The 27,985-nt window shown below is 39.6% G+C and overlaps 1 protein-coding gene across 4 annotated transcripts; it reads right to left on the reverse strand.

Annotated features, from left to right (window-relative positions):
• CIITA (class II major histocompatibility complex transactivator) lies at positions 1-27,449 on the reverse strand. 4 transcript variants are annotated; one of them, XM_014894640.2, is made up of 21 exons: positions 27,345-27,449; positions 22,369-22,510; positions 20,600-20,713; positions 20,114-20,173; positions 18,725-18,808; positions 18,091-18,153; positions 15,271-15,420; positions 13,967-14,107; positions 13,776-13,832; positions 12,950-13,009; positions 11,771-11,836; positions 9,623-11,324; positions 9,336-9,509; positions 8,413-8,484; positions 7,017-7,097; positions 5,957-6,049; positions 5,540-5,623; positions 4,736-4,819; positions 4,196-4,279; positions 3,436-3,527; positions 1-2,079 (listed from the first exon to the last, which is right to left on the reverse strand). In XM_014894640.2, the coding sequence occupies exons 2-20, from the start codon at positions 22,493-22,495 to the stop codon at positions 3,455-3,457; spliced, it is 3,369 nt and encodes a 1,122-aa protein (XP_014750126.2). In that variant the 5' UTR covers positions 22,496-22,510; positions 27,345-27,449; the 3' UTR covers positions 1-2,079; positions 3,436-3,454. The 4 variants fall into 4 exon arrangements, with proteins under 4 accessions (XP_014750126.2, XP_014750173.2, XP_088030580.1 ...); XM_014894687.2 differs by lacking the exon at positions 12,950-13,009; XM_088174454.1 differs by lacking the exon at positions 7,017-7,097.
• Between the last annotated feature and the right edge of the window lie 536 nt (positions 27,450-27,985).

A 27,985-nucleotide genomic window follows, 5' to 3' on the forward strand; every position in this document is an offset into this window, starting at 1 on the left:
ACTTACTTTTATTAACACTTTAAAAAAAGATGTGTAAAGACAACCAAAATACTGTATCAAAATTTACAATCTGTACATTATAAACATACATCTTCCACTCAGAGAACAGCAGTACATCCAACATGATTTTAGCAGTCCAGACAGCATCCTGTAACATTCAGCTGCCTCTGGAATATTTAGCAAATTCCTAGACTCAGTCATGGTAAAGTGCAGCTACAGAATATATCCCTAAAGGGGGCATTTGACATGCAAAGCTTAGTTAGGAGAAGGCAAGACAAGGGCTCATCATGGATGTGCATGGCTGGAGTGCCACAGGCTGATGGGAATATCACAGCAGATTTGGCTCAAACTACCTCCCATTCAAGCAGCTCAAAGAGGAGAGGATAAATAAGATTTTTTTATCCATGGCTCTGGCTAGAGCTTGGCTAGAGAGAACCATGCAGATAGTTAAGAAAAATACCACATTCTAATTACAACCATATTCTCCACAGTTTTTCCACCTTGCTCTCTATTCCTTCACATGTTATATCTGATTCCCTGCTCTCAGAATCAACAAACAGCCCTTCCTTCATCCCTCCTTTCTTTAATTTGTCCACGCTCTTGAATTTGTCCACATCCCTACTGTAAAGATTGTGCAGGCACTGAAATTTCAGCAGAGGAGTAGAACTCGCTGGAAAGAAAATGAATGTTGTGGTTTTGAAGAAACAGAGTATTTGAGAGGTTAGTTTAGAGATTTTAGTTTGCATAGATCCTTGGGTCAGTATTGTCAGTGCTTCCTAGCAGAAGAGATTTCAAAGAGGTTGCTGAACTAACCCTGAGCTAACTGTGAGGTAAAGATTTTCCAGTTTGTAGCATTTTGAGCATTCCTAGCTTTTTTCATCCCTTTTTGTTGTTCTGTCTCAGTCTGTATTTGGATAGGAAGCCAGTGCTTCTGATCTGACAATTGCCTATGCACAATTTTAAGTTCTCTTCATGTTCACAGAGCAGAAAGAAAAGAATAACAGAGACAATTGGTTTGCTGTTGCAGTCAGCAGGATGAATATTTGGCCCACATATGACTGAGACCAGCAGCATAGACATGATAGTGCTTTGAAATGTGCTTTTGTCTGATTGCCTGGTTACTCATAACTCCGTACCAGAAGGCCACATAAACTACACACAGCAGTGATATCACTGTCAAGTATAAAATTGGTGCTTGTAAACATTTATGCTGCCAGCTGCATTTAAGAAATTAAATACCAATCCAGGTATATGAATTTAAAGTTCTCATTTGAGACAAAGCAAAAACCTTCAAAGATTGCTTGAGGATTTCTGTGCAATAAACTCAATATTTTTGTCCATTTGGATTTTTGCAACAATGTTGGAAAAATCCTTCATAGTTTTTAACTTTCAATTCCTTTCTTGTCATTACTTCCTTTTTTTTCCCCCAATCTTTTTGAAGGATTCTGTAAAAAAATCATAGAAGATATGTTTCTATCCCTTAAGGCAGTACTGATTATTAGTGAAGAAAAGAGCAACTTCTAGATTCTTGTGGAAAATCTTATAATATCAGAACATTTTCTAGGACTGATGATTCTTTTTTATGCTACTCACCCTAGTGCTTCCAATCAGTCCATACAAACAGGTGAAACCTGTAACTTTGAGCTTTGAAAGTCCAAAATCATCAGACCAAATTTGGTGGCAGTTACCACTGGCACCATGAAACAAGCAATCAGATTTGATCTGTCAGTGCTTCAGATGTTGCAGGTTGAGCAGCTTTCAGTTTGCTCTTCGATGACTCGATGATGGAATTTTATACTCACAAGATCTTGGTGGTTCCTGGTCTCCTTTAATGGTGGTCACAGTATCCAGATGCTCTTTTCATCTTTGAAACTTGATGTTGCTTAACTCTTTTACTACTTAAGTAGAAATACAGTTGGGTCTTTAAATAGCATTTTAAAACTCTATCATTCACCCAGTTTAAGCATTGCTTAGAAACTTAAATGTGACTCTTTTGCAACAAACATGAAAACACCGATTCATAAAGCAGCAAGAAGACAGGAAAGCAGAGAGGACACCCTCCCCTCTTCTTTATGACACCTGTGAAATAATGAAAACAGAGCATTAGATGTACACCCATCAGATTAACCACCATTAAAATTACCAAAATCATAGATTTGATGAGCTCTGTAAACAGACAACAGTGATTGGTGGATGCTGAATGTTTCAAGGTTGGGAGACAGGATCCAGACTTCCTGCTGCTATTTATCCTCAGAGCTAATGCAGCTTTCCTCCCAGCGTTTGTATCCCTTGTGTCTCATAGGGTTGTTCAACAGGACAAAGATTTAGTTGACTGTAGGTTAGTAAGAAGCATCACAATTTTTCACTGATGGTCTGTGAAGCAGCCATGGCACCAGAACCTTCCACACCCTGTAGCCAGGTCAGTGTCATACAACCAGCCCAGTCCACATCTGGTGATTACTGCACTGAGAGCAGGAGTCATGCAAAAGCTTGGCTTGCTGCATGGTCCAGGCAGCCACTGGCAGCTGCAGCCATTCCATGGCAGGCCCATGCAAAGCATGCCTCATGCAGCTGGGGATCACACTGCAATTTGTTTCCTGGCCATCTAAAGGAGGCTGGAGCACTTCTGATATCTGACTTGACTCTGGCATCTCATTCTTCACTGGGATCATTTAACTGATGCAATGTGCATTTTTTTTTTTTTTAAGAGCAAGAGGAAGCACATGGCAGAAAACTGGGAACAGAAATCCTTCACAAACTCCCCCAACTTCCCATCCTGGCTGCAACTCCTTCAATCCAGGACCATCAAGGCAGTCAGATCCTGGTAATCATCGACAAGCATTAAATTCTTCACAATGCAATTACATCAAGCATCCTTGAAACTGTGCAGGCAGGATCAATGAAGTGAAAGTGGCTGTCAGTGGCTAAACCACACAATGACACTGAGAACAAGGAATGTAGGAGGGAGTGTTTTGCTCTGAGTACAGTATGGGTACAGCTGCATAGTCAGACAAGCAAGGAAAGGAAAAGTGAAAGGACTTAGTAAAAATTAACACAAAACAACCTCTGAGGAGAACTCATCTATTAAACATGAGAAGTACACAGAGCTTTGGTTTTCTGCAACAGAAAAGAGAAAGTAAGCAGGGAAGCTGCCAATCACTGAACTGGGCTGAACTGGGAGTTCTAGAAGTCCATTTTTCTTAATAAAGCACTTGCAGTCTGCTAGTTCAGGTGCCAGGGAGGTGGGGGATGCAAGGTGAGTGCAGGGAAAGGGAGCCTTTCAATGTGGCATTGATCTGTGCCACTCTAGGGCACCATCTCCCATCTTGCCCATGGACACATGGATGCTGTTACTGTGGCTGCTGCCAGTGAGCCTGGAATCAACAGCTCCCACAGAAACAAATCTCATGGTCTCAGGGAGCCAAGGTTTGTTACCTGTAGGAATCCTCCAATTCTACACACTGATCCTGGAGTCCAGCTGCTGAAGGTGTTCAAAAACTCCATAGGGAATGGTGGGAGTCCACATCCTGTAAGGGCAGATTCAGAAAGGAAAGAGATTTTTAAAAGTGTAATTTGTTTCACCTTCTTTTGGTGTGTTTGATATGTTTGTGGATTTTTTTGCTTGTAATTGCTGTTATTTTCTTACTTTTTTTTAAAGTTGTCTTTCCCTTTGACTATCATACTATAAAAATACATAAGCTATGGGGCAAAGGAAAATGCATTTTGATTTAGAAAAAAACAGTTCAGTCCTCCTTAATCTCGTTGACTCTGGTTACAGGACACAACTTCACTCCTGTCTCTGTTTTTTAATCTTCCATCAAACTCCCTTCCTCTGAATGTGTACTGGTAGCTTCAGTCTATTTAATCCCTAATGATGGCTGCTCATTGTTTATCCCTCAAACACAAGTGGTGCAGCACAGAGTAGGTCTGGTTCTCTGGGAGGGTAGAAGATTAACAAAGGGGAGGCTCAGTGGAAACTGTTTCAGGCAAAACAAGCTGGATTGACTGGGACCTTTGGGAACTAATGCAGCTGAAACCAGAGACAACATTTTTTAACATCTCCGCTTTTGTATTTTGGTGATGTCTTCTTTTGTGCCTCTTATAAGTCTGACAAATACAGAAGGCAGCTTTAGCATGATCACTAACCCAGTTTTACAGGATGAAGGTGCAGCAAAGAGCCTGTCAAGAGACTTACAGCAAGTTCTTTATATGAGGACATTTTCGTAGGCTGTCAGTCAGCTGCTGGGCTCCAACAGCAGTTATTTTGTTATATTGAACACTAAGGAATAAAAACAACTTTGTTAATCCAAATCAAACATTTAATTAAAAATAAAAAATACTATATAGGTTATTCTGCAGATGGGATAGGAAAGAAAAAGGAAAAAACCCAAAACAGATTGTAGATTCAAAAAACCTGCAATAATATACTCAGAAGGTCAGTTAATTCATCTGAAGGATTCCTTTCTCCATCTTCCTGGGGTCTTTTTCTGAGCTCCCCCATAAGCCCATTCTCCCACCTTAACACCAATATTTTTGGGTTTATGGTGAACTGTTCCTTAATCCTTTCTAATCACTGACTATCTGGACTCTGCAGAAGCACATTTTCCCAGTGAAATTTCCCTGAAATCTTCTTCCTTAGTTTCTGTCTCCACTCAAACCAAACATGGAAAATTTCTATTTTCAGTCTCCAAGGAAGTAAGCTTTCCTGGGCCACCTCAAAAGATTTCATACTCACTCTAGCACTCTTAAAGATCTCAGTGCAGGAAGAACCTTTGCCAGATTTTCTGCTCCAAAATCACAAATGTTGTTGTTGTACAAGCTGCAGAAAACCAAACCAGAATAGTCACAATGGAATAATGTACACAGATATTAGAGCAAGAGTTTTTAAACATGATTAGTACATCTTAACTTTCATTTTATCCTTATTTGCAGTTAAAATTTAAGATACACATTCATATTTCCTGCATCAAGTATGGCAAATGGCCACATCCTTCTTCATCTAGCACAGGTACAGCAAAAATAGGTCTAGATTCTATTATTCTATGGATAATAAGAACATTTCTGTCTACATAGATCAAATTAAAAATCTTCCCAAAAATTAAGCTCAAAGATTTGGAGTACAGCATTCAAAAGATTTCCACATCACCAAACTACTCCAGAATTGCACACCAGGGTTTCTTGCATTCCCTGCTTTGCTCAGCCTGTGCCAGATATCCCAGTGCAGTGGGATGGACCCTTGTTCCTATATCAGCAAACACAGACAGCTTTGGGTTTGCAGCAGATGGTGGCCCTGGGTGCACATCTGTGCAGGGCATGATTAACAAATGGGTATTATGGACTGGATTTAAGCATCAGTCCAGTCCTTGCTATATTCCTGGATTTCCCTCTGTATGTCATACTTCTCCTTTCTGAAGACTTTATGCAAGAATGAAGTCAAAAGCTTGGCTGCTGCACAGTGTTACCTCTTTGTTCTCTATTCAGTAGTTTTTGACAGAGACAGCAAGGTTTGTTTTCAAAACAACAGGATACAACCACTTACCTTAGTGTTTTTAAGGAAGACAAGGAAGGGAGAGCTGTAGCGAGGTTCTCTGCACCCAGATCTGTTATTTTATTCTGCGATAAACTACAGTAAATGAGATCTTTGTTAGTTGAGCACATTTATTTTGATTTATTACAATATGGGTGAAATTAATTTTCAGTTTTTAAAAAATATAATCGGGACAGTCTGTTTAGACCAAATGCAGAGAAAAAGACAAAATAGAGCCCTTGAAGGCAAGTCAGGAAGGATTAATCTATTTGTCTAATGAATTTACCCATTAAGTATCCCCATAGGCTCATTGGTCTTCCATGCCCATAGGATACCTTTGCCCATAATTGTTAACACACAGTTCCTTAAGCCTCTAGGTTTCATCTATTTCTTCTCAAAATTTCCCTGAACTGTTAACCTTGCACTTACTTTAATGTTTCCAGTGATGTCAGGGTTGGAAAGACTTCAGATAGGCTCTTTGCTCCTTCATCCCCTATGCCATTTTCACTCAGAGCATCAAGGCTGTGTGACAACAAAGAGAGAATTAACTTCCCTTTTAATCTAAATTTTTGTGGTTTATTCACCTCAGAGACCACTCTATCTATCTTGAAAAGCTTCTTCTCTGCAACAGCCTCAATCAGCATGAAGCATCACACAAATTACAGCTTCTCTAATAAGCAGCTTTCTGCTGCCCAAATTTACAGCCTAAGAATTTTTTTTACTAATCTTGACCCATTTCCTTTGATATGCAAGATTATTAAAATGGTTATGAAATAGCTGTGTTCCAGCTAAGCTGAAATGAGATTTCCTGTGCACACAAAAATACAGAACTGACAAAATCCAGCAGTCTGTAAATCCCTGCCTGAACCACTCCTTCTCCAGAGAGGGAGGATTAAAAATGAAGTTTTCCTCAGATCTAGTCACAATTTCAGATACTGGATCCCCTTCTAATCTGACATAAAATGCTGGAATTTACTGGACATATTTTAAAGCTTTATTGTTTTCCTGAAATATCATGAAAAGGCCAGCTACAATACAGACAAGTGGCCAATGGGCTGCATAAGGCCAGAGGCCCTCTCAGAACCCAGTAACCTTCTCACACATGCCATGGCACAAAATTCTAGTTTCTAAAGCTTAAAACTAAGAGAGAGTTGGTTTGTCATGGACATTCTGGAGCTCCAGTGAAGACAGAAGTCACTGCAGGCAGTTAATCAGGGTGTGGCAGGAAGGGGGGAGCACCCAGGGGGTCTGTACTGAACCTTTACCCACCCAGGAACACCCCAGGAAGGGACTGAGGCTTCTGGACAAAGCAGCACCAGGTGTCTCGAGGGAGGATAGGGAGTGTCAGCTTTTAGGCTGCTGGTACAGTTTGGGAATCAAACAAGGGCTCTTGTTGGCAAATAAAATGTTTCTTGGGTACAAGAGCTCCTCCATCATCAAGGGTTGCTGAGGAGAAATGTTAGCAAAGTTAATCTTTAGCAAAACTCACTCTAAATGCTGAAGTGATGGAAATGCTGCAAGAATTTTCACGAGTTTTAGCAATCCTTGAAGGCCACATGCTGGACCCAGCCTGGAAGAAAATACAGACATGCAGCAGGTTTTTTACATGCTCACAAGCAGCAAACATTATGAATTTTAAAATTCTTTCCCTGCAACCCCCAATGCAAGCTAGTTTACCGTCCTCAGAAGCAGCCATTCCCTACCACCTGCACCAAGGAATTCTGCTGGGAAGCCTCCACATGAGAACCAACAAGGCTAAGGTCAGGCAGGACAGAGCTTGCACAGCAGCATTGGGAAAGGCATTTGCCACTTGTTTGCTCGTCTTTGTGAGACTCAACTCACTTGTTTTAGATTCTTGTATTTCTGTTCTCTTTTCCAGATGTTTCACTGTAAGTATAATTTTAATATGCAATATATATCTATCTCAGTATAACTGAAAGGAAACCAAAATTATTTCCCCCCCCAACTAATAACAATTCAGTCTAACTTAAGATCAACATTTTACTGCAGCTTAAAGCATAAATTGCACTTTGATATTCATGCTCCAAGCATTTGTCTCTCAGATCCTATTTGGATCTTTGGTATCAGAACAAGTTCAGCTACTTAAAAGGATAAATTGTAAACAAAATTTAAACAAAGGGAAATAGGAAAAGGAAAGAAGAAAAAATAAAATCAGCATTAAATCAGAATTGAGGCCACGCATTGCTGCCCCAGGTTGGGTTAGATCTGCAGAGCAGGAAACAGGTAAAGACCTGATGAGAATTCTCCATTGTACTGCTGCAGTTTCTGCCCAGACTAATTCACATGCTATGGCAGGACGTTTTGAGCAATAGAATAGCCTTGGAGGCTGCTTACAGTTCGGGGGAAAAAAAGAAGTGTTACTAAAACCTCACTTTTAAAGTAGTGTTACCAAGTCAACCCTCCATCTTCCAGGAAAAGTGTGCTAAATAATTTATTTGGGAGGCATTTTCTGATGTAATCCTCTCATGGCCTTTGCTCTGATAGGGTAGAAAATTATATCAGAAGACTCAGAAAGAAAAGTTCAGCATTTCTGCTGGGGGAAATATTTTCCAGGGAATTGGATCACAGTCAAAATAATTTATGCCCTGTGGCACAAGATCAGTACCTTGTGGTCAGGAGGTAACTTGCACTAAAACCTGGTACAAAATTGGTAAAGCCCTGTTGATCTGTATTGCTGCAGGAGCCAGAAATTATGTTTTTTGAGTTTTGGCCATAAGTTAATAAATCTAGTTCAGAGAAAAGCAAGATAGCAATTAATGGGGTTTAGTTAATGCTTTAAGCTGATTATACATCAGTGTAGCCAACACCCATGACTGCTCCTGCTCAAACATGACCATCTCAGTCAGTGGAAGTTCAGCACTTACGCAAATTCCAGTTTTCTGAGGTTCCTGATGGCAGGAATTTCATAGCTGGTGCAACCAGATGCTTCTTGCACACTAAATAAATCACAGTAGAACCAGAGTATGATAAATATTTTAGCACCCAAAACTCTGTTTTAAAAATAATTTGTTAGCAAACTTTTACAGAAAATAAACCACTGTTGCATTAACTGAAGAACCAGGAAACTTCAGAGTAACTTCTGCTCCAACCTTTCTTCAACTGAGTAATTGCAATCCAATAATTGCCTTTCATAGTGCAATTGTTTGCTCTTTTTCCAATAAAACTTAAAAATACATTTTCCTAAATCAACTCTTTTGTCAAACTAAAATTATTTTGTCTGTATTTTAATCAAAATACTCCACCCATAGAAGAAGAAGTCATACTTAAAAAAACCCAACAAAAACAAACCCCAAAACTTTATTTCTGCATGGTTTTAATTGCAGCCAATCCCCCAGCTACAGTAGCAGTAGAGATGGAACACAGGGTTTCTATACCATGTAACACAAGATTTTACCTCCTGGGCTAAAGGACTGACTCAGGCCATGTGGGACCAGTGCCAAACAGGCTTTCATTTATGCCCAGGTGCTACAGGGAGAAAGAATCACCCCAAGTTATGTAACTGAAAGCAATTGAAGATGGCATACTCAGAGGTTAAAGAGAAATGACAGCTGGCTCTTTCATTGGCAGTTCTGATGCCTGCTCTGCATGGTGCTGTCATTGCTCCTCCCTGCCATGACAGTCACCTCACATCCAGGTAGGAGAGCCCCTGAGATGGGCCAGGAGCTTGCACTGCCTTGGTTACTTCTGCTCTGGACAAGCAGACAATGGCATTGTCCAGCACTAGTGGTAAAACCCTGTTTTCATAAATTCCTGGTGTAAGAGGAGTGTTGATCATAAATAATCCTACCAATTCCTCATCTTCTCCTGCATCTCTACAAGGTTGGAGAGGTCACTGATGTCCTTCATTGTCATTGCCTTAAAGGGATCAAGAACAAATTTCTCTGTGGATGCTCTCAGCAGTTCGTAGTCTTTTGTCTGTTCTAAAGATTTCCAGAGCTCGACTGTGTCACTGAGGGAGGCCCTGTGAAGTGACAAAACATGCAAAACCAACAGATGTGATTGTTGCTGTTGCATGAAGGTGTCATCTACACACAGTGCTATGGATGATGCTATGGGGTACAGAGAGTGACCCACCTGAATGATGTCACATTCTTTAGGCTGACCAAGGCTTGCAGCCCCTGCATGTCAATGCTGCTGTTTCGTAAATCCAAGGAAAACTCTTTTCTTGACCTTTTTAAAATAGAGTGCAGTACATGGACATCAGGTGGTGTAAGAGCTATGCCCAGAAAAGACAAGTTTGGCTCGATTCTTAAGGCCACATGCTGCAGAAGATAATTGTTCTGTGTTTCATAAACACAATGTAAAAGCTCCAGCAACCTCTCTGGACAGAGAGTATTAATCTGCAGCCTTCTAATGTATTTCAAGAGTGTCTTCTGCTTCTTAGTTGATTGTTTTTCATCCTCATTTGAAAGAGACCATAAGTAGGTGTCATCCTGGAGAAACACCAAACCAGCCAAAAATCGAGGCATTAAATCTAACCAGTTAAAAGGTTTTTTCTTCTTGGATAGAAAAGACAGGTACTTTGTTAGATTTCTATCCTTGAGCTCTTCTGCTAACAAAAGGTGAACTGCACACAAGAAATTCTGAATGACAAAATCAGAGAATGTGCTCCCAAATTCCTCTTCTTCACTATCTGAATGTCTGGGGAACGCAAATGGCAGGAAAAACCCATACTTCAGAGCAAACTCTTTAACTTCCTCAGAAGGAATAAGATCACTTTTCATGGCACTTTGGTGCTTTTCTCCAAGACACCAGGCTAGACGGGCTAGGGTAGCAAGACTCTCTTGATTTTTTGTGGTTGTAACATCTGTTTGTAATATCTTCTGCTGAAAATATTTCAGGAAGACTTTAGTAAGAGTTGAAGGAAGACTTTTCTCTCCCATTTCAAGCACTCTCTCACAGAGAAAACAAACAAATCTACACATAACAGGGCTGTAACAATGACTGAACAAGTACTCACACTCTCTGATTAATTTCAGTGCTCTATCACAGTAGGATGATTCTTCGAAGTATTTGGTTATGTACAATTCTCTCTGCTGAGGGGAAAATCCTACCATTTCAATAATCTTATCCACTTTGGACATGTACTGGTACAGTTTGTCTTTTGGTCTTGCTGTAAATAATAAAGTACAGCCACTGAGTATCTTTTTTTGGATGAGTCCTGAAAGCAGCTCCTTTATACTGCACAAATCCTTTTCAGACTGGCTGGCTGAGCAACGAGGAAAATTCTCGTGATCATGCAATTCTTTAAAACCATCAAAAATCAGAAGGACTTTATCAGGATTTTGCAATATATACTCAAAGATCTCTTTGCTTCCCTCTTGAGGTTTTACAAAAAATTCAAGCAGCAGTTCCTTCAGGCTGTATTGCTTCTCAGGCAAGCTTATTTGTTTGCAGTCAAACCAAAATACAAATTCAAACTGAGGAAACTCTCCGTTGGACCAGTCCTGGCAGATCTTCTGGATGAGAATGCTTTTGCCCATTCCTGCTTTTCCCAGGACTACAATCACTTTAGTCTCTAAGTCTTTACGTTGTGGGATTTGAAATATTTGGCTTCTATCAATGGCTATCTTTTCCTTCTCTTGCAGGCTGCAGGTTACCAGCTCCTTTTCCATTGCTTTTGCACTATTCTTTCCAGTCTTGGTTTCAGTTTGACTTTGAACAAGTGTCCCATCAATGAACAGGTGATCCAGATTTACTTCCTGCTCCATGGTCACAGATTTGCATGTGTCTCGGAAATAATCCTTAAGTGATGAACAGAAAGTTTCCACTTGCTCTAGAGAAATAAAGAGCACACACAAACTGAAGGAACCAGTCCACAAACTACAATATCATTTCATGGTGGCTTAGGTGCCTGATTGCAGTATGGTGAAAGCACAGGCATTCCCACAAAGCCCATAGGGCTGGATTTACCCCATGCAACTGCAGCTGAGGAGTGCAGGCACATAGACACTTTCAGATCTATGAACTGAGTAATTGTGGAGCTGTCTGTACAAATGATAAAACCACCTGAGTACACTGAGCTGCTAAGTAGGAACTACAGCTAGATATCTAAAGGAAAACAAGCCTAACATCTTGACACCAGGAACTGTGCTCAGACCCTCAGAACAGCTTCACAAATTATTGAATGATTCCTACAAGGAGCTTTTCTGTATGGAAAGAAACACAGAGTCTTTTTCCAAAAAATACTGAAAGGTTTAATTTCAAGAGTTCTAAACTCACCTGGTCTTTTGAAAGGTTCTTCAGAAGGAATTATGGAATCTTGAACTTCTTGAAATGTCTCTAAATCTGGAGAAATAAAACAATATATTTGATGAAGACACCTAGATAATCACTGATTCAGCTTTACTAATTTTAACAGTAAGATTAATGCAAATTTCCAAGTTCATTGCAGCATCTATTCAGAGTAAGAAATATTTTGTTAATTTTACAAGGAAAATGAATAAAATTCTCCCACAAGTAGAATTCTGCTGACGTGCACTTTTGGAGGCAGAATGGCATCAAACAAGAAGAAGATGTACCATTACCAGGTGACATCCACTGTTCTTTCCAAATGTCAGTGTTTTGCATGAATTTATGTTCATACACAGTGCTTTTTTATGTCTTCAAAAGCAAGAGCTTCCTTTTGTCATTCTACACCTTGTAACCAAGCACTGAGGATGAAAGTCACTGAGAAGTGACTCTTGGTGACAGTATTTACCCATTACTCTCCCTGACAAAGTCCTCTTGCTGTCCAGTTTTCTTCCTTTTCACCTGTTTGCTTTCAAACTACTGCAGACTTTTGCAGTTGGGTCAGGTGAACAGTGTCTCCTTTACCCAAATAAATTGGGAATTTTTCAGAGAGAAGGCATTTTCTACAGATTGGTAATTGCAGAGTATCAGTTTTGACAAAACCTTTGGTAGGAAGAGCTTTTCAGACACAAGACAGAATTTAAATGGACAGAGGCTGTAACAAACTCAAACTCAGAGTCTCATAACCACACACAGCAGAGATGTGCAAAAAATTACACAGGCCAAAACTGATTAATCTCCCTAAACATGTACAGATGTGTTTCATACCATAATATCAATCTTTATCATCTTGATGTAGAATGTAATCTAAAAGAAATACAAATCTTAGAGTTTCAGAGATCTGGAAATTAATTCCTACCCTGCGTGCCAGCAACTTTCAGAATGGTTTGAGTTCAGAATTGCTTGTAAAAGGGAAGCACTGCAGGCTTCCAGTAAGAAAGATACTAAATAAAGAAGGGTTTTGATTTACTATTTATTTAATTAATTAAGAAAACAGAATGGAAGAAAAGGAGGAAAATCCATAATGAGACATTTAGATGGGAAACTGGTCAAAGCAGGCAGGAATGAAGAACTTTTAAAAAAGGAAAATAAACTGCCTTGGAATCTTACATGCTAATTTGTCTGCTGCTGCATCTGGAATTCCGGGGCTTGTGGCATACATATGTTGTGCTGCAGTAAATCAGTTGGAATTATTAGCATTGTTTATTCACATAAACAGTAAATACAATTTACAAGGACTTCCCCACACTTAGGGATATTTGCCTCTTAATCTTTACATTATACTTTTGCTTTTGGGGCAGTGGAAGCCACCAGAGGGCAACAAACTCCCGCACTGGGCACAGGGACCAGAAACAGCACTGATTTCAAACTCTGGGTTCCAACAGCTCTCTGAGGGCTGGAAGAAATGTCTCAGGGAAGTTTGTTATGTGAAGTGAGACTCTGAAAACCTGACCAAGGCTCTGATTTCATTATAATCCTTTCTGTGCACTAGGTTTCCATATTGCTTAGTTAAATAAGTATCATCATGTTGGTTTTGGGGCTTCCACAGGAGCTGGCTGCAGTCTGGCTGCCAGCACTGAGTGTTTAAGATGCTCAAACCATGCCAGCATCAGATCATCCCCCACATTCTGAGGGTGCTCCAGCACCCTGGGCTTTGCATTGTTTTAACTAAACCTGACTTATTCTGGGAAGTGGGTGTCATAGCAAACACAGGGGATTGGCTGCTGAACCTGAAGTTCTACAACTCTTATGTGTACATTTTGGATCAGACTAAGCAGCCAGTGACCTATACAAAGAAGGAAATACCATCCATTTTTGTTTTTCAAGGTCAATATGAGTAAAGCCTGGCAGGGAGAATTGGCTTTGAGTAGAAACAATGTGGTTTCTCACCCAGTTCAAAGTGTTGTACATATAGAAACCTCAATTTTCTACTTACCACATAAATTAACTGGAAAACTTGGAGACATGAATGTTTCCATGGAAGATGCCAGCACTGGCAAGAAACAAAGCATAGTTTTCATATCATAGCTATCAGTAAAACTGAATTTAATCAATTCTGCTGTTGGCAGCATTGATTTTTTTAGCACTTTATGCCTCTTTATGGGGACAAAAGGCTATTGCTCTCACCTGGATATACTATAACATCAGATGTGCCATTTTCAAGAACAAAGTTAAGTATCTGCTGAGGAGGTTCTGCAAACTCTGGATTCTCTTGGTATCCTCTCACACTGACTGGTAGGCACTCTGAGGGCAAAGGTTCTGACAATCCTGAAATAAGTGCAGAATAATTACTCTTCTATTTCCATAAGGTTCTGCTTTCTAAAGCTTTATGTCAGAGAAAAAGCTTTCTAACAGCTAGTTATCCTTTCTGGCAGCTTTTAGACAAATCTTTCCTGTGGAGAATTCACAGGATCACATGATATCCAAAGAACCAATAAAAAAGAAGTCTTACAAAGTACAGTGAGCATGAAATACAAGGGATTACCCAGTTTTAGCAGCCACTGTTTTCAACAGTCTAGAGAAATTCTATTATCATAAGGAAAACTGCTTAAGACAAAGTCTGTAAATGTATAGTCAGAGATCAAGAGAAGATAAAATGTGTAAATAGTATGTATCTGCTTAAATTTATCTTCCTTGTACTACATCACACATAACTGCACATCATGCAGGTTGAATAAGCATCCTCCCTCTCAACCCACACTGGGAAAGTTTTTTGATGATTCAGTGCTTGCAATTTAATCAGCCATAGCTCTGAGTTTCTGTAGGTGGGACAGATTTCTTTCTGCTCCTTTATGCTGCTTCAGCTCACATGAGGTACTTCAAGACTTCCAACTTGCACACTGATTTTGGTTCCTTTCCAGCACAGACTTAACAGTGAAAGGTGTTGAACTGGGCCTTTGTCATTGGCATTTCTCAGTGTACCACGAGCACCCTCTGCTACCCAGCACAGCCCAGGCCAGGTGCCTACAGAGCCCACCAGTGGGATTACTGCTCAGTTTTCATGAGCTAAATCACAGCCTAGATTTTGCTCTACTGTTGCAAATGTAATTATCTCTCAGTCCTTTACAAACCTCTGGGTGCAAAAGAAATTGGAACTAAATTAAAGTTTAATAATAAAAATTTCGTGACTTCCTATTCTTAAGACCAGTAAGTAATTACTTAGATTAGCATATAGTAAATAACTGTTCTCTTATAACCTGCACCAATTAAATGGAAGATTCATTCTACACAATTAGGAGCAATGCCCTTTTAATTTCCCTTGAATATTTTTCATTCTTTTAATGAGTGCTACACTTTGAAGGGCTTGACCAAGACAGATGCCATACCTGCATTTTCCTGCCATTGCTCAATGACAAGATTTACAGGAGAGTGCTCCCCATGTGTAAATCAGCCTGTGTACAGGTGCACACCTACAGCTGTACTCTACGTACCAGGAATTATGAGGCTTCTTTCCAGCCCATGGGCAGCAGGAACAGAAAAGGACAAGTGCTGGTTAGTTAGGGAGGTGCAGCCCACTGGGTGGCTGTTGAGATGCATAGGAAAGAAACTTCCATTCCCTGCAGCCGCTGCAGGGTCTTCCACTTTAAAATAAAATGGCAAAACAAAAGGAGAAAGTTATCTCATTGACAGAAGTTAAAGGAACCAAAGAAGAAGTCTCAGTAGACATGATAAACCACTTGATTCTGATCAGTCGTGTTTTGATTTTTCAAAAGCAAGAACAATTCACAATAGCTTTCTGAAAACAATTTAGCTCTCAAAATCTAAAAAGTATTTATTAAATTCTGTAGTAGTATTACATCCACTTTTTCTTCTCAGTAGCTCTCTTTAAATTTTCTTTTTCTTCATCTTTCCTGGCCTGTCTTATTTCCAGATGTATCTAGATGTAAATGACCCTACACATGGATGATTGACAGGTAAGAGATAACAATGACTTACATTGGCTGTGCCGATTTTCCAAGCAGTTTGTTGTCTCAGTATTGCACATGAACAGAGAGGCCCACAAGCAATAAACTGGGACTCTCTAGTTAGACACTATAGTGCTTGTAAGGACAAATAGTGTGTGTTAAGTGTCTCTCAAAGAACAGTCACAAACACCAGTGCTTTTAAAGATGCATTTCCTCTGCAGCACATCTTTTCCTCCAAGAACAGAACAAATGAGGAGAAAGGTTTGTGCATTGTACAATTTCATCTGTTTATCAAAAGATTCCTACAAATCAAGTAAGACACACTTCCTTATTTGAATTAGTCCGTTAGTTTCATTGGTTTTACAACACCCCTATTCTCAGAGTTGATTTTGCTCTTTCCTTCCCTCTTATGTCTAGCTGTAACAAGTAAGTCTACACTTCATCACTTTCTGTGGTCTGATGTTTTTATCAAGAGTGGTTTGTGCTACTGTTTCATTCAATTCCTTTGGAAGAATCTCATCCTTGGCTTACTACTTTGAACTTTAGTACATTATTCTCTTTGCTGTAGGTAGTCTTGCACTTCTGAAGAGCTGATGCATTTGCCTTTGCAGAATCATACTGTGACACCCGTGACATGTTACATAAACTGATTTTGTCAAGTAGCTCATCTTTTGTCAATTAGATTTTTCTACACTTATGCATATGTATATGCAGTACCTATGTACATATCTTATGTATACGTCCTTCCTCAGCACCTTCATTGTGTGAAAGACAGTAGAGAAACTGATAATATTCTGAAGACTTCCAGGAAAAGGATGGGTGCAGCTTCACAAAGGACCTGTTAGCTCTGGGATGATCCTATCAACTGGAAGGCAGGTTCTGTAGAGTGAGGCATTTGGAACTGATGTGCCATTTCCTTATGGAGAACTATTATTGTTAATGTGGCATAAACATAGGCTTTAAGAAGTGCCAAATCTATAAAGGAACTTAAGCAAATAGAAAGTAATCCACCTTTAACAGGTACTAGCTGCCAGGAACTTTACCCGAGTCTAAATAACTACTATCAGTAGGTACCAGTTCAATAGAAACTGATAACCTTCCCAGAGCTAGCAAACGTGTTTTTTTCACAGCTAATTCTGCTCACTTCTCCCTCCCCACTCCCTCAGAACTCCACAAGAACACTGGAAAACCAGCTTGGGTCACAGTCATGGTGCACATGTATGTTGTCTCTGTATTTCTTGCAGTCTGTGCCAGTTCCTGACCTGTTCCTGACTGTGCTGAGGGGCAGTGCCAGATCCCAGCACTCTGGATGGATCTCGAGGTTACACACTGCCCTCCCTAACATGTGCATGGCCCCTAGGGCTTGGTACGGTCACAGTCCCTTTAGGAGGCTTGTGAGGTGTGCTGACATACAATCAGTCAGATGTCCCTTTGGAACACAATATAAAATAGTCAAAACTGGTTGCTCTCACCTGGATATTGGAAGAGTATTTTGGTGGTTTAGCTCTGCCTGACATATCCCTTTAGGCTACAGTTGGGTAAGAACATCAGCACCAGTTTACACCTAGGGAACAAGTTCCAGCCTGCCTCCTGGCTCCAGGTGTTGTCTTGTCTAACAATGTGCAAATTTAGAAATTTCCCTTTCTCCCTTTCTTTCTTTGGTTTAAAGAACTTTATAGCATGGACTGGGCCAAGAAATCATCTCTTGACAGTAATTATTTTCACTAGGATGTTTCACTGGACTTTTGGAAGATGTCACACTTGGAAGAAAGAGGACCAAACCCAGGACATGTGGAGCTATGATCTGATGGTTAATATGACTCAGGTCATAGCTCTGCATTTCCTTGGTTTGATCCTTCTTGTTCCAAGTGAGGCATCTTCCAAAAATCCAGTGAAAAAAAAGGTGTACATGATAAAATTTACAGAATTTGGCACTAACCCAGGTCTCCATTATTTTCCTTTCTTCTCTCATGTGGATTTAGAAAAGGTCAACTGTGCCTCTGCTGATGTTAAGCAAGTAATTTTCCTGTCACCTGGCAGGAACATGTACGTTTGAAGCATAAGGATCCAACTATTCTTAGGCTACCATGTAGCTGATCCTAAGTTGCACAATTTAATAGCTGCAGATAAGAGGATGTGGATTTATTACATCATAAATTAGTCAGAGGAATCTAAAAGTGTGATTTTTGCAGAAACATGAAAATGCATGATGATCAAAATCACCAAATCTATAAGAGCAAACTTTTCTGGAAGGTAGAGTTACAATACCTAACGGAGTACCTAACAGATTTTGGAATATGAGACAATATATGTTCAATAACTTTTCCTATTCAGCTGATGACTTACCGATTTTCTTATATTTGGGTTCTGAAGCATCACAGTAACTCTCTGCTGCAGAACCTAGGAAAGCTGAATGAAAGCAAAGTCATAGTAAGGGGAAAAATTCTGGTAATTTTAAATTTATGCCATGAAACTTATTTTAACTGTTTGAAGTAGCAGGGGGTGTTATTAGTTTCAATTCAGCTATTTCAGAACTGTACAGTTCCGCTGTATAAAAATGAATGTGAAAAGCCTCACGTTATTTCACTCTGACTGTGAAGTTTTAATTAGAGTGCAAATTTTTGTGCCAAAGATTTTTGCTGTTGTTCTTAATATTAAAGAGGCAATTGTTCAGCCAATGTTTGCTAAGATATAGCTACACTGAAAACGAAGTCAACACTGCCATGAGGATGACAAAAATGCAAAGAAATATAACATGTTTAATGTTGTGTTACAGGACAACAAATTCTGCGAACTGTAAATTCTACGCTTGGAAGAGCTGCTTTCAGTTCCGGCTCATGAGTGTGAACAAAGGCAGAGGAAACACATCTGGTGTGAGTGAAGAACTGCCTGACAAATGCATTGGGGCTATGCTAAAGCCAAGGGGCTGTAATGAAAGTTTAGAACTCAGGCACAAAGCCTTTCACTGTTTTACACTTACTTCGTTTAAGACATGTCTGCACCTTTATGTCAGGAAATTTCTCAGTGTTTTCAGCAGCAATGTCATCCAAAATAAGGTTCCCTGCTAAAAACATGATATATATAGTCCAATGTCAAACTCTGTTCTCCTAAAAAAATTACTAAGAGGAGTAAAAGCAAGAGAAACACACCATCAGAGAGTAAAGATGAAATATGCTCCAAATAAAAGATAAAAACCAAATCATGTGATAAAAGATGTATCCAGATCCCGATGATTTAGAAAGCCCACAGAGCTCTAAATGCAGAATTTGTCACCTTGTGTTAATTTCTGAACTGCAAACTATTAATCTACTGGCAGAGGTTAATAAAGCATAAGTACTTATCAATGCTCTAATGATGAGCAAAGGATAAAACATTGCAGCTGTGTCACAGTGATCTCAGTACTACTCAATTTTTGTACTAAAGGGATTAGATTCTTTTAGAGACAGCATAAAGGGTTCTAAAAAGATTTTATATTCTGTGTTGCAAGAACTGTGAAGTTATCCACCATACTTTCACTGGAAAACACGTAAGTACTAATATTGTATCCTGTTTTTTTCTAAAACCAATAAAAATATTGCCATTAGGTGCAAAACCCCCGAATTCTAAACACACCAGGGAGCAGCATAAATAATTTGAAAAGCCATGTGAGCTTCCCACAGCCAGAATTATTCTAGGGAGGGACTAGCTTTTGATAAATTAGTCCAAATTATTTTGCTCAGACATAAAACAGGATATACAGATATTCTGTGAACCTTCATGTTCTATGGATTTCTCAACAGCCACCTATTGACATATCTGTTTTGGAATAGTGAATAGCTGTATTTGTGCTGCTACCAAAACAATGATTTGGTACCACAAGCCAAGCTTGTCCCAGTCGAGGATGGATGAAAGAATTATTTACTATATACATAACACCATTGCTGCACTAATCCGGGTGAGAAGTAAAGCTTGGCATGCTTCCTCAGACAGCTCTGTGCCTCCTGGACAGAAATCAGTGTGTGTGAATTGTCTTTATACACATGCAAAGTGCTCTGGGGACTTATGTGTATCATCCTTGCTGTGCCCAGAGTAAGTGTGATACTACTTGAGGCTATTAATGCAATGGACAGTGAAGCTGTGCATATTCTATGGCCATGGTGATATGATCAGCAGCTTGGTCAGAGACAAAACTGCCATCTTTGAGAAAGGCCTGCAAAAATGCATAAAATCCTCAAGTTTTCCAAGAAAATCTTGAAACACTGTAGCCAGGGGGAAAGAAGAAGATACCAGAGGTATAGGAACTTTACTAGTGTTCAAACTGGGAGTATGATACACATATTAGAGAGAACACTGTCATGGAGAAAGTTAGTCTTTGCCATATCAATCTTACCAAAAATGTCTTCGACATGCTTCTCCTGCTGATCCTTGAGCACATATTCGACTAATTCAGCTAACATCAAAGAAAAAAAAAAAAAAAAACCAAAAAAAGAGGAACAAAATAATGATACAGTAAATGTCACACCAAAAGTCTTGTAAGCTTATCCTCATTAACAGAACTCTGCAGTGTAAGTAAAATGGAAGAGTTAAATTAAGTTTTTCTTGTAACTTGCTGTTCAGGAAATAAAGATCATAAGAAAAGAGAAGTTGAGAAAGGAAGTATTAAGCAGAAGGAGACATGAATAACTACCACGAGCTACTGTTAATCTGTTTCCCCACAATGCACAGGTTCAGGTACACTAATTTGCATCTACCACACATGAGGGAAAGGCTACTTGGGTAAATGCCATGGCTTCAGATTGAAAATAGAATTTATAAGAATTAGTTATAGCAAATGATTGTAAAATAATGTTTTAAAAAACAAAAATTGCTTTCATACCTATTTTAGCATAAGCATCCGTGGTGTTGGAACAGGGGTAGAACCCATCTCCACTTTCATATGGGAAATCCACATTATTTACCTGTTCATAGTTGTTAGCATCAACTTCAAGATCTAGAGTTAATAAGGAATATGCATTGGCTCAATGAATGCCACAACCAAGCAGTAAAAAAGCCATACAGCAGGACATGCAGAACAGGCAGACTTGTTACTTCAGCAGAAGGTTTTGGCTTTTCATTGTGTGTTGGCTAAGAAGGAACAGACCTGAACTCTCAGTAATTCACAGTCACCTGGAAATCAGCACTTTTCTTTTGCTAAACTCTGAGACCTTATCTCTCCTAGTAAATAAAATACTTCCTGAATCCATTCTATGACAATCAAGCCCAGACTCATACAGCCTAAGAAACCTTCTTATCCTTCAGGAAATGCTAGTATCACCCAGACGTCCTGTTCAGAGCAATGCTGTGTCCATGCTAATCCCTGAATTGCGCTGCAAATTGCCTGTGAAGTGCCAGTTGGCCAAGGCTAAAACCTTGCCAGGGACCATGCCAACACCTTCACAGCAGAGATGCTCAACTTCCAGTAACTAGTGCCATGTCCTGATGATATTTGATTTACCTACATCATCTCAGACATTGCTAAGACTCAAAAGTATTCCAATCAGTCAAACATCTGTGATAGCAAAAGTCAGTGCTTGACCCCTAATTCATCCTACTTTCAGTCACTGGGCAAGTGAGCCCATGGGGTAAAAAACACTCCTGCAGCTGTTTTTAACAGTCAGAAATTGAAAGGGAAAAGCCCAGCCTGGGAAAATGATCAATCACAAAGATGATTCCAGATTCGGGTGTTCAGTTCTCCAATGATTTATCCATGTGCCTACTGGCATTGGCCACTCATGAAAGCCACGATGCTTCAATTTGGTAACATTTTCCACCTATTTGGCACAGAACTGTGAGACTTCCTATCTGGCATACTCCAGCTCTTCTCCTCTCATTGCCATTCTCAATCCATGGCCCAGCTCATTTGTTTAAAATAAGCTCAACTAACGCTCCATACCATAGATACACTTTCATACTTTCATAATAGGACACTCAGGGAATGGAGAGCAGAACAGTCCACAACTTCCACACAAAGTCAGGAGGACAAAGTTTGAGATCCAGGGCAATCTCCTGATCTGATTACCTGTAGGAACTGAAGTGCAAGAAATTATCAACTTTATACTCTTGCCCTTCTGCTTTCTCATTTGTAATAGAATTATAAAATCACTGTGTCCCAAAAAAGCTGGAAAATGGCATCCGGTAATGCAACTCCATTGTTTGAGTGACTTAGGATCTCAGAAAGCAATGTAATGCTGTTTGCTTGTGGACTGTCTTCTTCACAAACTCATCTAAAATTTTGCAAAACTTTTGGCTTTAAGCCACAGAAGTATTGGCAATTACACTTGGCCAGCTTATGACAGGAACATTTGCAAATAGACCACTCGCAGGAATGATATCCAAATGAAAGACACTGTCATGCCCTGATGAGTGGCAGTACAGTGTGTTAGACTTACTGAGCAGGATGCAATAAATACGTACAATTAAAAAACATGACAGTTCCTGGAAGCAGTCACTGTATCTACAGGCACAAACAAACTTACCACATCCTACACCGTGTTTGTAGACTTTAACTCAGGCACCATGATAAACTGCCGTGAGGTGGCTTTGTAGTTGAGAGGAAATGGCAATAACTTACAGCATGAGAAATAAACCAGTTACTGTTTTACTTACCTGTAGAGAAGTCATCTTCTTCATCTCCAGATGACTTAGGATCAAAGAAAGTACACAGATGCAATGGATCAAGATCACTATGTAGTAAATCAAGGTAGCCATTTTCAGGCACAAATACTGAATCCATGGTTTTTCTCTTTGTCTGAAATCAAATTGTACAGCAGTCAGCTATGACACAGCCACAGCTTTTGTCAGTCAAATCCACAAATTCAGCACTGTGGCTTTCTGTTAGCAGACACAGATCTTGAGGATGGAGAGCTGGCATTTCTTACCAAGACCTGCATTGAATTATAACCCTGAGTTACTTAGAGATCCAGAGACAGCCTGCAGTGAGACTCACCTATCTTTTACTCCAGTGAGAGGAGTGGGATACTGCAGTCTGACTACCTGGACCAAAAGTGCCAAGTATTGAGTAAGTGGCAACCCTGGTATCTTATCAGGATATAAATGATTCACAAATCCAGCAGGTATCAGGGAAATTAGAAGACTGCAGTGAATATGATGGGAGTATCCAGAAGCTACATTTCTTCATAAAGTTTATCTGTTCCTCCACATCATTGTAAATTCTCTTCTATTTCTTTCCAGTTACTACAGCAGACACTAGAATCAGTTCAAACATTCCTCCTGGATATTCCACAAGTATATAATAACACTATGTGTTATTTATTCACAATCTTTATCAAATTATTTCAAACCCAAATGTTGGCTTTTTGTGTTTACAGTTCACTGGTGTAAATGCCATCTGAGCTGATGATCCAAATTACTTACTCTAGCATCATACTGAGATACTAGGATGAAAAGAATAACCAGCAAAATTTTCAGACTCTATCCTGTTAAAATACATGTCCACACTTCACAGCTGTGGGAAGTTTCAGCTTGGCATCAATCACCATATTTTGCAATGAAGAATATCTAATAAACAACTCTCAAGTACTCTGCCCTTAGCAGAAGGCCACTGATGTCCTTGTTTGCATCTATCTCTGTTCCAGAGGTGTGCAAACATGGAGCAACTGCTGCACCATGAAACCTACCTGCAACATGGAAAAAGAGAAATATAGTAAACACTGCAGCTGTAATGAAAGAAGGCAGAGCAGACTTTGTCACACACTACCATGTGCTGCCTTGTTATAAACTCATTTTCATTCCTCTTACCCCTCCATGGGGTTGTCCCTCTGAACAGCTTGGAAATTGATATTTCTGCATTTGCTGCAGAAAATGTCAAAATCTAGAGCCAGTAGTTAGAAAAGTAGGTGAACATGGTGTGGGTCCATGAGTAGGAATAGCCTGCATTAAGATAGCTCTCCTTTTTCATATTTTACGGCCTCACTATATTAGCAAGATTACAAAAATTTGGTATTATTGCCTGGCAGCTGTAAATGGAAAGCAGAAGTTGAGAAACCTGCCTGAAAACCAAGAATGAGGTTATAAACACACCAGATTAAATTTTTAGTTTGTTACACTTTGTTTTGCCCCTTCTGGGCCTTTCAGAAGGCCAAGTTGCCAGACTGTGTAAATAAAGCTGTTGAAAAATTACCTCTGAGTCAATATAATTTTGAGGTTAGAATCAAAGAAATTGGGCAGAAGGCTTAAGGGGAATGCAAGGCAGACAAACCTACCACTCCAAGTTCAGTGACTGGCAAACTGCTTGATTACAGCACAAAGGAAAGGGCATGTCCTAGGGAAAGAGACTGAGCAGGCCTACTTAATCTTCATAGAAATACAAAGCTTTAATTAATTTATAGTCATAAGAGCTTTTCTATGTTTAAACTTTTCTTTCAATAGCATTTTTCTGTGGATAAATACATAAGTAATGCAAAAATATTTGAGGCTACAATGGGCAAGAAGTCAGGAAGCAACCAAGGGAAAGTCTTGGCAGTGCCAAGTCTGGCTACAGAGCTTAAAACTAGAATGTAAAAGATGATGTAGCTCAGGTGTACAGTGAAACATACTCTTCTACTGTAACAAGATGAAGATTGCCACTCTGTCAAAAATGAAATACTTGGTTGCTTGCTTTTTTTTTTGCTTTACCGGTCTGAAGCCCTCAGCTTACTCTGGTATTTTTTCTTCATTGTTTTGATTTTGACACAAATCCTTATATAGCTGTCTCTCTATTGACTACACTGGATTTAGGATCCTGGGATTTCTTTCTAACCTGAGCCAAAAAATTTTTAATAGCAGCTGTATTTTGCTGCATTAAAGACATAGTCCCACCATGGAAAATATACTGTGAATAAAGAAGCAAGTTTTTGAAAGATGGAAATTTCTACATGGAGAGGAGTCAGAGGCAAGGAAAATGACACATCAGCGACAGCAAGTGTTTTGTTGCATATTGTAACTGAAGAACACAAAATGAAACCAGACCTTTACCAAGCTTGTTTACAGCAGCAACTCCTTTCCCAGAGCTTCCTCTTTTTTTCTGTCACAGCATCCCAGCGTCTGGTCTGAGGTAAAGGGTGAATAAGCTCTGTACTGCTCAGCATTTCCTCTGTTGTTTCATACACTATTTTAACTTAGTTTACTGATATTACATTCTTTTTGGGGTCTCATGGGACCCGATGCTGCCGAAACGAGTATTTGGCAGTTTCATGCGAGAGGAATAACAAATCTTGCAATGATTTCTGTGTTAGGGCTGTGAAGGCCAGTGCCAGCTCTCATCACAAGCAAGGACCTGCAGGACGGGAGCCCCCAGGGCCACCTGTGAGGCTTCCACACACAAAGGGCACATGCTGGGTGGGGGCAAGACAGGACGTACTTCCAAAAGTATTTCCATGCCATTCAGAGATTCAATCCTTTGTGGTTTGGACATTGGTTAAGACAAATATTGTTCTTTAAATCCTTAAGTAACACCTCCTTTCCCCAGCAGCCAATAAGCTCCAGCTGCACAGCCTGTGCACCCAGCGTCCTGTGTGCCCTTTGTGCCACCTCTGCCCTCTGCAGTGACTCTGGGCACACGTGCCACTGCCAGGTCTCTACTCAGGATGCATTTGGCTCATCTCTGCATCCTGCATACATGGCATGACACCTCCAAGCCTCACAATGCTTTTCTTCCAGGGCTCTTTTAGAGTTCAAGTGACATATCAATTAAAAATGCTGGAAAAATAGTGAAAGAAACAGTGACCACCACTGTACAAGGAAAAAGAAGGAGTAGATGTTCACTTAAATCACATATTATTCATAAGACCTAGATGGGGCATTTTAGATTTCTAAAGGTAATGGAGGTAATTTTGATTTATCATTTTCCCCAAACAATTTATATTACATATAAATTGACCCTTATATTTTAAAGGGTAAATATGTTAAAGATTTCAGGCAATGGGGACTGCTGCTAATTAAAATTAAATGTTATCTAAGAGAACAAAGATTGTAAAGGCCAAAATGCAACATTTACTCAATAATAACATAAAGGAGAGAAGATTTGAGAGCTATTAGGGGATTTCCTTCCCAAACCTCTGTTGACATATGAACTAACAGGCAATAAATCTCCCACAGGAGTATAGAGGTTAAGAAAATGAAAATTTGTAAAGTCATTTTAGGAACAGAGGAAATTCCCCTCCAATTTAACTTTTGGACCAGTTTAGGAAGGTGAGGATAATTCAAAGAAAAGAGTAGTACTGGCATGCAAATCACACACTTTTTAACCAGAGGATGACATAATATCCAAGTCTTTCATAACATTCGAAGTCCTAGAATACAGAAAAATTGAAGAGTGGGACTGGTGTGAAGACAGGAAGTTGAAAAATGAAATACAAAGATTGCTGAATAAATGCTATTTTCCTGCAACACCCCAGACCCATTATGTGCTACACATGAGTCTGAGCGAAACAATCTGACAAAAAGGTTATATCGAGCTGTAAATAAGGAGTCCAGTGAAACACCAGTACTTTGATTTAAAACCACTTTGATTGAAAAGTTCAATATTGCTACAATTGTCTACAATTTTACAGCCTTGTTTTCTTTCACCAACTTTAGAAGGTTATCTTTCACCTTCTGTGCCCCTCTAAAGGTCGTGTCAAGGTGCACAAGGCACCCCTCCAAAGGCAGAGCTGCTTCCTGGCTTTTCCTGCAGGCAATGTTTTGGGATAAGCTTCTCTGGGAGGTGGGCAACCTAGCACAGACGAGATACTACTTTTGCTGAGTCTTTATCTTTCTGATACAATGGCGTTACTTTCTATAGATTTCATTGTCGAAAATGAAAGAAAAAGAGAGATGGAGCTGAAAAATAACCTGATCTATATCATGCAACGTTATTCTTTGTCTCAGAGATGAGTTTAAACGACCTTAAAAAAACATAAATATCAGGTAAAAGGAGTTTCAATGAGCTTAGCTTAAAACCAACAATGTTACTTGTCTGGTGCTGGAGATGGACAAGTGCAGGCAGAGCTGTAACAAGGGCACTGCAGGTGTTTGAGTTGTGATTTAGAGCAGAATTTGCCTTTCATGTCCAGTATCACCTCCTGTGCCACAGCTGTGCCCAGCTGTGTGCCTAGCCCTCCCATCCTAGCTGTGAGATAAAGTAAAGCATCACAGCAGACACTTGTCTATATTTTAATTCAATGGCTTTCTCCTAGACAGAATTTCAATTCACCTCAATGGGAAAGTAAAGCTCTAGGTTGTTTTGCCAGAGTTGTGAAAAAAAAAAAAAAAAAAAAAAAAAAAAAAAAAAAAAAAAAGCCCGTTTCTTTAAGTGATTCTCAGTTTTGCTTTCCATAGGCACAACATTTATACAAAAAAAGAATATTCTTAACAAATCTGAAACAAACTACAGCCACTCTTTGAGCAAGTAGCAGGGCTAGCCACAAAACAAAATCACAAGAGTCTCTAAAATTTGATCCACATTCAGACATCATCCTACTAATATTTAAGGCAACACAAGTGCAGATACTGACACACTGCAATTACAAATATGTACCAAAAGCAAGATAAGAGGAATTTACCACGAAGAAAAGCATGCATTCAAGGTTTGAGGAAAAACTGACCTTAAGAAACTGGATAGTTCCTGCTCTTTCACTCTGGAGTCAGTACCAAAAAATGATGAGAACTGTCAGCCCGTTCAGGGCTAACAGAAAGTGACAGCAGAAAGGAGGAAATAACTAAGATCAGAAACACTCAGGGGGAATTCCAAACAGGAAAATTAAGAGGAACCTCCCTTTTGGCAGCCCCAGTATAACAAGCAGTGTTACCTTTACTTTACAGTTGTCCCTGCTAAGAAAAGCTGGATCTTGTCACTAATTAGGAAAAGATGAATTTATTTGGTTGGAAACCAGAGCTGGATGAGACCTGACAGTAACAGTTTCCATTGCTCCCCAAATTCTTCCTCTCCTTTTTCATTCCAGTTCAAATCTGTCCCGAAGGCATGCTGTTAAACAGTCCATCAGTATGAATAAAGCCAACAACATGTGGGCACTTACCTTGCAGCTCCACTTGGTGTAACAGAAGTGAAAGTATGTCTTTCACATGTTCACAGACTCTACCAACACAAAATCAGTTTTGCATCTCATTCAAAGTCTCTTGCCATTGGCCCAAAATGACAAGTAGGATGTTCTATGAAACAGGAGCTTGTCTGGCTTGCACATGGTGTTCAGAGTTTGCTTGTAGCAGTATCCGACAGAATGTTTGT

Source organism: Sturnus vulgaris, chromosome 16 (assembly GCF_052056855.1).
Source record: "Sturnus vulgaris isolate bStuVul1 chromosome 16, bStuVul1.hap1, whole genome shotgun sequence".
Classification (NCBI taxonomy): Eukaryota; Metazoa; Chordata; class Aves; order Passeriformes; family Sturnidae; genus Sturnus; species Sturnus vulgaris.

What these genes read in the sequence shown, in the direction of transcription:
- CIITA (XM_014894640.2), bottom strand. Translation starts at nt 22,495, where the DNA reads ATGGATTCAGTATTTGTGCCTGAAAATGGCTACCTTGATTTACTACAT. An exon ending in ACCCAAATATAAGAAAATCG is followed by an intron (nt 15,421 to 18,090) that starts GTAAGTCATCAG and finishes TTTATTTTAAAG; the next exon opens with TGGAAGACCCTGCAGCGGCT. An exon ending in AGATCTTTAAGAGTGCTAGA is followed by an intron (nt 4,280 to 4,735) that starts GTGAGTATGAAA and finishes TTTATTCCTTAG; the next exon opens with TGTTCAATATAACAAAATAA.